This window comes from Lutra lutra, chromosome 10 (genome assembly GCF_902655055.1).
Source record: "Lutra lutra chromosome 10, mLutLut1.2, whole genome shotgun sequence".
NCBI lineage: Eukaryota > Metazoa > Chordata > Mammalia > Carnivora > Mustelidae > Lutra > Lutra lutra.
The window spans coordinates 113629441-113639378 of NC_062287.1; the positions used below are offsets into that span (position 1 = coordinate 113629441).

The 9938-nt window shown below is 65.7% G+C and overlaps 1 protein-coding gene across 5 annotated transcripts in view; it reads left to right on the forward strand.

Moving 5' to 3' along the window:
- MOB2 (MOB kinase activator 2) overlaps positions 1-5100 on the forward strand; it is a 70086-nt gene extending 64986 nt beyond the window's left edge. For all 5 annotated transcript variants that reach the window (XM_047690729.1, XM_047690730.1, XM_047690726.1 and 2 more), the window contains exons 4-5: positions 3806-3930; positions 4644-5100. In XM_047690729.1, coding sequence (XP_047546685.1) covers positions 3806-3930; positions 4644-4954 — 436 coding nt within the window. In that variant the 3' untranslated portion in view covers positions 4955-5100. The remainder of the gene's footprint in view (positions 1-3805; positions 3931-4643) is intronic.
- The last annotated feature ends 4838 nt before the right edge of the window (positions 5101-9938 follow it).

A 9938-nucleotide genomic window follows, 5' to 3' on the forward strand; every position in this document is an offset into this window, starting at 1 on the left:
GGAGTGCCCTGTGTACTGCGCCATCGCAGAAAAACAAAAACAAGAGGAATGTTGACAGCAGAGTGTCTCGTCTTTCAGACAGAGGGGGCAGTCCTCATCCCTCAGGAGCTAGTCTCTCTGGGCTGCACGTGGTGGGGACACGTGTCCCCGTTTCTAGCTGCAGTTGTGTTTTCTGGCCCTCTGGCCCCTATGGCCTGGTGCGTCGGCACCCGCCCTCGGTGCAGGGGGATCGGTGGAGCAGGTGTCTGGCACCCGCCGCAGACATGGACCTCACGGCAGACGTGGGCCTCAGCCCGGCCCCCAAACACCGGGCTCCGCCTCCGGCACGGGGACCCCTCAGGCTGTCCAGAGAGACACAGAAAGGGGCTTTGTCTTCGAGTCCTCAGGTGATCTGACCAGCCAGTGCTGATGTCTGGGCAGGCGGGAGGAGGGTCCGGGTCCGGCAGAGCCTCCTTGTGGGGGTGGGGTGGGGGCGCTGGGGCAGGTGTCCCAACAGACGGGCGCGCTTCTCTGGGCTTCGTCTCGGCAGCTCCATTGCCCACTTACATTCCTGGACCTTGTGCGGCACCTGGCTCCGGGCTCTTGGGCAGCCGGCCTCCCTGCAGGTGCGCCGCAGTGCCCAGAAGCAGCCTGAGAGCAGGTACAGCAGGAAGGTCTGCCTTCTGCAAAGTCACACCCCAGACCTTCCGCCTCCGAGTGGCAGTTGGGCCGCTTATCCCCTTATCCACGAAGGGCTGGCCCCTCCCTGAGCCTGTCCATTAGTGTGGAGGCTGTGCTTGCCTGGTCTTGCCAGCTAGCCCCACACCCCGCCCGGGGCCAGGCAGAGCACCTGGTCCTGCTAGACGGAGGTGGGCTTGCTGGAGCAGAGGCGGTGGTGGTGGACTGTCCCGAGGGCCTTGGCCAGGGTTGGGCTGACCGTGGGAAATGGGAACCCCCGCTGTCCTGGGGACAGGTCCGACAGAGTGGTGGGCGTGGGCCAGCCCTCATACCAGGCAGGGGTACTTGGCACACTCAAGAAATCAGGCCAGGGCACTCTGAGCCCGCACGGGGTCCCTGAGCGGGGTGGGATGTGGAGGTTTGGGGTAGCCTAGTCCAAGCTGACTCTGAGGCCAAGTAAAGCCAGGAAGGGAGGGGGCTATGGGGGCTGCCGGACAGAGCAAGACATCCGTGTGGAGCCTGGTGCCCTATGGCTGCCTGTCGCCTGGCTGGGGCAGGGGCTGAGAGGGTCGGGGTCTAGGCCCCTCAGTCACTCCCAGGTGCAGCCCCACGCCCACATGCACCACATCCCTCCGCCTCCCTCACCCCCCACCCTGGCTCTCCGCCCTCCTGTGGCTCTGGGTCCAGCCCTTGGTGAGCCAGCCTGCAGGAGCAGAGGGTGGGACAGCAGGGGTGGCCAGGTGGGTGCCCACCAGGCGCTTGGGTTCGTTCTGCTGTGGCCAGGTGGGTGCCCACCAGGCGCTTGGGTTCGTTCTGCTGTGGCCAGGTGGGTGCCCACCAGGCGCTTGGGTTCGTTCTGCTGTGGCCAGGTGGGTGCCCACCAGGCGCTTGGGTTCGTTCTGCTGTGGCCAGGTGGGTGCCCACCAGGCGCTTGTGGGGGGGTGGCGTTCTGCTGTGGCCAGGTGGGTGCCCACCAGGCGCTTGGGTTCGTTCTGCTGTGGCCAGGTGGGTGCCCACCAGGCGCTTGGGTTCGTTCTGCTGTGGCCAGGTGGGTGCCCACCAGGCGCTTGGGTTCGTTCTGCTGTGGCCAGGTGGGTGCCCACCAGGCGCTTGGGTTCGTTCTGCTGTGGCCAGGTGGGTGCCCACCAGGCGCTTGGGTTCGTTCTGCTGTGGCCAGGTGGGTGCCCACCAGGCGCTTGGGTTCGTTCTGCTGTGGCCAGGTGGGTGCCCACCAGGCGCTTGGGTTCGTTCTGCTGTGGCCAGGTGGGTGCCCACCAGGCGCTTGGGTTCGTTCTGCTGTGGCCAGGTGGGTGCCCACCAGGCGCTTGGGTTCGTTCTGCTGTGGCCAGGTGGGTGCCCACCAGGCGCTTGGGTTCGTTCTGCTGTGGCCAGGTGGGTGCCCACCAGGCGCTTGGGTTCGTTCTGCTGTGGCCAGGTGGGTGCCCACCAGGCGCTTGGGTTCGTTCTGCTGTGGCCAGGTGGGTGCCCACCAGGCGCTTGGGTTCGTTCTGCTGTGGCCAGGTGGGTGCCCACCAGGCGCTTGGGTTCGTTCTGCTGTGGCCAGGTGGGTGCCCACCAGGCGCTTGGGTTCGTTCTGCTGTGGCCAGGTGGGTGCCCACCAGGCGCTTGGGTTCGTTCTGCTGTGGCCAGGTGGGTGCCCACCAGGCGCTTGGGTTCGTTCTGCTGTGGCCAGGTGGGTGCCCACCAGGCGCTTGGGTTCGTTCTGCTGTGGCCAGGTGGGTGCCCACCAGGCGCTTGGGTTCGTTCTGCTGTGGCCAGGTGGGTGCCCACCAGGCGCTTGGGTTCGTTCTGCTGTGGCCAGGTGGGTGCCCACCAGGCGCTTGGGTTCGTTCTGCTGTGGCCAGGTGGGTGCCCACCAGGCGCTTGGGTTCGTTCTGCTGTGGCCAGGTGGGTGCCCACCAGGCGCTTGGGTTCGTTCTGCTGTGGCCAGGTGGGTGCCCACCAGGCGCTTGGGTTCGTTCTGCTGTGGCCAGGTGGGTGCCCACCAGGCGCTTGGGTTCGTTCTGCTGTGGCCAGGTGGGTGCCCACCAGGCGCTTGGGTTCGTTCTGCTGTGGCCAGGTGGGTGCCCACCAGGCGCTTGGGTTCGTTCTGCTGTGGCCAGGTGGGTGCCCACCAGGCGCTTGGGTTCGTTCTGCTGTGGCCAGGTGGGTGCCCACCAGGCGCTTGGGTTCGTTCTGCTGTGGCCAGGTGGGTGCCCACCAGGCGCTTGGGTTCGTTCTGCTGTGGCCAGGTGGGTGCCCACCAGGCGCTTGGGTTCGTTCTGCTGTGGCCAGGTGGGTGCCCACCAGGCGCTTGGGTTCGTTCTGCTGTGGCCAGGTGGGTGCCCACCAGGCGCTTGGGTTCGTTCTGCTGTGGCCAGGTGGGTGCCCACCAGGCGCTTGGGTTCGTTCTGCTGTGGCCAGGTGGGTGCCCACCAGGCGCTTGGGTTCGTTCTGCTGTGGCCAGGTGGGTGCCCACCAGGCGCTTGGGTTCGTTCTGCTGTGGCCAGGTGGGTGCCCACCAGGCGCTTGGGTTCGTTCTGCTGTGGCCAGGTGGGTGCCCACCAGGCGCTTGGGTTCGTTCTGCTGTGGCCAGGTGGGTGCCCACCAGGCGCTTGGGTTCGTTCTGCTGGAGAGAAGAGCACGGGGCAAGGAGGGCCTTCGGCACTCACGCAGTGAGAGCTCCCAGGTATCTCTGCCCACGAGTGCCCCAGCTGTCCTCCCTGAAGACTGGCCATTGGAGGGCATGGGGGTCCCAAGGGTCGAGGCCCAGCTGACAGGTCAGAGCGGTACCCCCAGAGGAGGAGGGACAGCAGGGAAGAGTGCGCCGTCCGTGCCTCTCCACAGCCTAAAAACGCGCGTCCCTCTGAAAGAAGGAGGCGTGCAGCCACGCAGGAGAGCGAACGGACACACCTGCTGTTGGTGTCTGTACGGCAGGCTCTGTGCTGGACACTGCCCTGAGTCGGTGCAGGCAGCCCCTTGTGGGACACAGCTGGGGGTCTCCAGTGGTGGGGAGCAGTGTGTCTGCCCCTGGGGGCTCTGGGAGGGGGAGCCTGGGCACCTGCTACACCTCCACTGCTGGTGGCCAGGGGAGGGCGGGGCCTGGGTGTCTGCAGGGACAGCGTGACTGATCCCCTCTGCCCCACAGACAGTACTACTGGTACGATGAGCGGGGGAAGAAGGTCAAGTGCACCGCTCCCCAGTACGTCGACTTTGTCATGAGCTCCGTGCAGAAGCTGGTGACGGACGAGGACGTGTTCCCCACGAAATACGGTACGTCTCTGCCCGGCTGCACTTCTCCCTGCTGGGCGGCTGTGGCTGCCGACGCAACAGGGCCAGACCTACGGGACGGGGGCGGCTGTGTGACCTTGGCTCTGAAGCCGGGCAGGTGGGCTCTGGCAGGGTTAGCCCAGGCTGGGTCAAGACCCCACCCATGCCAGGCTCTGGGACCTCTGGCCTCTGCCTCCAGCTCCGCCCCCTGTACAGTGAGGCCACTGCAGTCCACTTCACCGGGGGTCTGAGAGGCAGCAAGCAGTAGCCGCCTCGCGTCCCGGCCTGGGCAGGTCCTGCCCTGGGCTCCAGGCCGGTACGGAGCCAACGGACGGTGCTCGGCCAGCAGGAGGCACCCGTGCACCTTGGTTCCGTCCTCGTCTGTGGCCAGGCCATGGAGAGGCCCAAGAGCATCTGTCAGGGAAGCACATGTGACCCTGGGGCCGAGTCCGAGCTTTGGATGGCCCATGGCAGGGTCACGGGCCCCTCGACGCAGAGGTGGCCCGTCCAGATCTTCAGACACCCGGCTCTCGGGGCCCTGGGGGACAGGTCACTCGGTTGCCTGCCAGCAGGGCTGCTGAGTGGGGAGGGCGTGGCCACAGGAACCCTCCCGGCCGGTCCTGCCTGCCACCTCCTTCCTGCCGGTGGGAGCCGGGGCCCCGAGAGGCGCGGTGGACGGCGCGGAGGGCGGGCTGATGCCGCGGGCTCCCCCACAGGCAGAGAATTCCCCAGCTCGTTCGAGGCTCTGGTGAAGAAGATCTGCAAGTACCTGTTTCACGTGCTGGCGCACATCTACTGGTCCCACTTCAAGGAGACGCTGGCCCTCGAGCTGCACGGACACTTGAACACGCTCTACGCCCACTTCATCCTCTTCGCCAGGGAGTTCAACTTGCTCGACCCCAAAGAGACCGCCGTCATGGACGACCTCACGGAGGTGCTGTGCAGCGGCGGGGGCCGCGGCGGGGGCGGGGGAGCCGGGGCCAGCGGCGGGGGTGCGGGGGCACAGAACCACGGGAAGGAGAGGTGAGCCCCCGGCCGGACAGGCGCACTCGTGTGCAGAGACGGTGGTGCGTGTGCCTGCGTGTGTGCGCATGCACTGGGCACGCTCGGCGGGAGGCCTGAGAGGTCGCTGCCCCCCCCCACCCGGCCTGGGCGCGCCGAGAGCGGGCTCCCCAGACGCTGGCAGGCCGCACGTCGGACTGGCTCCCCGCCGGGGTTTTCCTGTTGGATGGACGAGTGCCACTCGTCAAGAAGGACTTTTGGATTTCATTCATTCGCTCAACAAACATTTATGGGACTGCTGGTCTGAGTTTCCTTCTCCTGTGGGGCTTTCCTTTCCTTGGTCTTCCGTGGGGCCCCCGCCCTGCCACCCCGCCCCTGCCCCAGGGACTCTGCTGTTTTGAGAGAAATACGCCAGTGAGAGCTGGGGCCCCTTCCCAGGAGGGACTGGGCTCCGTCTGGTTTGTTTCCAGGGTGGAGCTGCTTCAGAGATTCCTCCCGGCCCCCTCAGACCTCCCTTTCCTGGCCTTGCTTGGATCTGGGCTGTCGGCAGCTCTGAGCGGGTGGAGGGGGTGGCCAGGGGTGCCCCTAGGGGCCCTGACCTGTGGCTGTGTTCCCCTCTCTCCTGTCCCGCTGCTCACGAGGGCCCCTGGACTAGCTGGGCCTAGGACCGAGGTGCCTGGGCGGGTGGCCTGTGTGGAGACGCGGCTGTTGGGGGGAGGCTGGGTGTCCCTGCTCGGCGCACCTGTCCGGTCGTAATAAAAAGAATTCTCTCAGGTTCGCGCCTGTGTGTGTGCTGAGCGTCTCGGCGATCCGTGCCGACAGCACCAGGGCTGGTGCGAGACTGAGGGTGGCCTGGCCGAACAGCTGGGACCACGGCCTGCCTCCTGGCCACCCCGGGCTGGGCTCTTCCTGCCAGGGTCAGCCGCAGGCTGCTCTGCTGACCTGTGTCCTCACTTGGCCTGTGGGGCTCGAGCAACTGAGGGTAAGCGACACCTGTCTTGTTTCCTGCGTTCCTGGGAGCCGTGACCACTCTGCTTGTGCTGTGCCCTCCCATGCAGGTGGCAGGGACCCTAGAGTGTGTGCTGCAGCCGGCTGGGGGGCCCTGGCCAGCCTGGCCCCGGGGGCTCTGCTGCAGGAGCCAGTCCTGGCCTGGGCGCTGTGGTCTGAGGGATGAGCAGAGAGGAAAGAGAGCTCGGGAGCGGGGTGCGTACAGAGGCCGGGTGGGGCGGCACCGAAGCCGAAGCCTGGAGCTTTTCTAGCCGCTGTGCGGGCCGAGGAGAGACAAGAGGAGGCTCCAGCAGGGTGTCCCGCCCTCCTACCCCTGACATCTTGCCTGGGGACAGCCGATGGCTGTCATGCTCACGACCCCCTCAGCACCCACATAGCCCTAAAAGGTGGGGGGCCCTGATCTCTGTCTCCTGACTGCGGCTCCCACACCCTCCCACCCTCAGCCTTCACCCCGCTGGGTAGGTCCTGTTTCTGTCCTCCTGCCGCTCATCTGGCCCGTAAGCTCGGCTACTGCCAAGCGTGCTTGTGGCCTTCCTCCACTTCCCGGGTCATCACCAGCCCCAGCCCTAGCCGGAGACCAGAGCCCACCCCCCACCTCTGCTCCCCACAGCGGGGGTCTTCCCAGCCTGTGGTGGCCCCTGGCCCGCCTGCCTTCTCTGCACTCCTGGTGATGGTTCCTCCTCCTCCTGCCCTGAGAACCGCCCCCATCTGACAGTCCTGCAGCCAGCCACAAAGTGCAGGCGCCCTGGAGTGCCTTGTCTCCATGTCCTGGCCCCCACCTGTCCCCCAGGGTCCCGCACCATCTCCCCGAGCCTCCCTACCCCAGAGTACCTCCCCCGTTGGCTGCACAGTGGTGTGCTGGGGGTGACTTTAAAATCCCCTGGTGCTGCAGCCAGTCTCCACCCCACTGACTCAGTCCCTGGACTGGAGGGCAGACATCACAGTTGTTTCACCGTGACTTTAACATGCACTGTTCTAGAAGCTTCCACCCACATCGTCTGCTGAACTCACTCGTGCTCTGAGCCCTGCAAGAAGGCTCCTGGGCCCTACTGTACCCCTTGGGGCCTGCCGTCGTCTCACTGGAGCTCATGCCTCTGTCCTTGTCTGGTCAGGAGCTCCGGGTCATGGGGAATCCTACTCCCTCTGTCCCCCCAGTCACTGGACATGTCTGCATCATCTACGCTGCATCTGTGACCAGGGGTAGGAGACCTCTCCACTGAGGCCAGCAGATGTTAACTCCCGCAGGGGTGGGCTCCTATGACCCGTGCGTGGCCCCCCTGCCCCGCTGCTTCCCCAGACGCTGCAGCTGGCTCTGTGGCCGGCAGGGAGGTCATAGCCCCTCCCTGAGCAAGGCCTGTGCCCGACGCCACCTTCAGGTCACCCCGTCCCTGTCATGCTCTCTTCCCATCTGCTGTCTGGGTCTCACTGTGACCTCAGCCTGCTGGGCTGTGTGGGCCCCGGCCCCTCCCCATGCCTGCCCCGCGGGTCTGTCTGCTTCTCTAGGCATGCCTGCCCCAAGTAGAGGCCTCAGGAACTTGACCACAAGCCTGGGTGTCGGAGTCAAAGGTAGGGGGGGTCCTTGACCTGAGGCGCCAGGGAGCACCTCCTGGGGGAAGGCAGAAGGCCAGGGCCTGGCTCCACTGGCCTTTCTGGCCAGAGTCCCAGGCTGGGGGTGGGGAGCAGGCTGGGCAGCCCCTGTGTCCAGTGTGTCTCTAGGAGTGGGGTCTGGTGCTGCGTGTGGGCCTGAGAGCAGTCAGGGGCTCTGTGGCTGGCCGGGGCGGGTGGGGGGTGGGCACTGCTGGTGCCAGGAGGACACAGGCATTTCTGGCTCGAGCTGCTTGACGGAGTCTGGACGCAGTGTGCACGCGTGTGCCTGCCCGATCTCTGCGTCCGCAGATGCTGTCCCGGGTGCCCGCGGTCGGGTTCCTCAGACTCAGGAAGGAGCTGTGGGATCCCCAGGCACATGGGGGTCGTGGGTACAGCGCTGGTCACCGGGCCTCAGAGAGCCCCCCGGGAAGGGCCAGGCAGCCAGGGTGAGCAGCAGCCTGCAGGCCTCTGAGGGGAGGGCGATGCCCTGTGCCCCCCACCAGCCAGCGGCTCTCTGCTGTAAGAGCCCGGGCATCCCGGCCGCGTGGGCCGTGGCGAGGCCTTCTGGGCGCACACAGTGCAGTGGCTGCATGTGGCGCTCCTGGGTCCCGCTGGCGGCTAGGCTCAGTGCTGAGACCCAGCTTCTGGTGAGACCCTCGGGCGTCTCAGCTCTGGCCAGACCACCTGCACCCGCCCCCCCATAAGTTGTTAGCTCCGTCCTGGCAGCCAAGACACAGCACAAGGGTCAGCAGAGGAGGGTGGCGGGAGAAAGACCTGGCCACCACAGCCGGGAGAAGGGGCCGTGAGCCGGGGTGCCGCACCTCGAGAAGCTGGAAGAAGGAGGGAATGTTTTTCCCCACGCTTGAGCCTCAAGAGGAGCCAGCCCGGCTGACCCTTGGGCTGGAGCCCAGCGGGACCCACTTCCCACTTCCGGAGCTGGGGGCTAAGCCACTGCCTTTGTGGCGTCCTGCACTGCGGTGACAGGAAACAAATGCAGACTGTGGTCCCGGGAGGGGGCAGGGGTGGTGCCACCACAGCCAGCATCTACAAACACAGACGTGGCCTTGGGCGTGAGGCTGGGCGGAGGCTGGAAGGGTTGCGAGGGGCACGGTGGGAAAAGCGCAGGTTTCCTGAAGCAGCTGATCGGTAGGAGGAAGTATGGGGTGTTGGTGACGCCTCGAGCAAAGACTCCTAGACACGGGGCGGCGCGGAGGGGACCTGGCAGAGGCCCCCTGAGGGACGCCTGAAACCGTAGCCAGCACCTGTCTGCAGAAGCAGGAATGGGATGGGCCCTGAGGGCAGGGCCCAGGGGGGTGACAACCATGTCCATGGGCGCAGAGGAAAGGGGACCCTTGATGTGCAGGGTCACGTGGCGGAAAGCCCCGCTGAGCTCTGCCCCCGGTTCTCGGAGGGCAGGACTCGGGAGCGTCCGCCCGGGTGCACAGGCAAGGAGCTTGCCGGGCGCAGAGTGGGAGGGGCAGCCTGGTTTCTCGCTGCTCCCAGCAGCGCGGGACGGGAAGCCCACTGGAAGACAGAGCTCGGGAACAAAAGGGACCCGACCCGGAGCGACATGGGAGCTTCGTGGCCAAGCCAAGTGGCAGAAAACGCCAAAATGGACGTTCACTGTCAGAAAAAATGTGCTCTAGAGAACAGGTCGAGGCCGTCACCGGTCAGGAAGCCGCATGAGCTCAGTGTACTCAGTAGCACAGACGCCCCGAGGGGATGGCATGTGTGACAAGGAGACACCCCGTGCATTTTTGCAAAAGCCAGAACAAAAGACGATTTTCCTGTAAGGATCTGGAGGCCCGTCTGGTCTTAGGGAGCAAATCCCTGTGACACACACAGGAGACCCACACCGTCCTTGGGGGTCTCACGCCATTGGAGACCCTGCCAGCTGGGACGCCCAGGTCCCCTGGTGAACTTCCTTAGAAGAAAGCATGGCCCGGAGGGGAGAGCCTGCGGCCACACGGTTCTTCCCAGGCCTTGGCGGCCCCCATGGCGCTTGCCTGGCTGGACTGTGAAGTTGCCCGGGACCGGTGATGCCCACCTCCCTCACTTGTCTCCCTTTGGGCATGGGAATGTCTGTCACCGTCGCATCCTGGAAGCGCGTGGTGCTTCTGCTGTCAAAGGAAAGGACTTTGCACTGGAAGGGATCGGACTCGCAGTCTCACCCATACCTGATTGAGGTGACTTAGGTGACCTCTGGGGCTCGACCTGATGCTGCTGTGTGGGGATCCCGGCTCGGCGTGAGTGCGTTTTCCACGCGAGATGAATGGGAACTTGCTAGAGGCCAGTCCACGCGGGCCAGAATAATGCCCCCTCCAAGTGTCCGCACCCTAGTTCCCCGGATCTGTGAGCACCGCACCTGACGCGCAGAGCAGAGTCAACGTTGCTCATCAGTTTAACTTGAAATG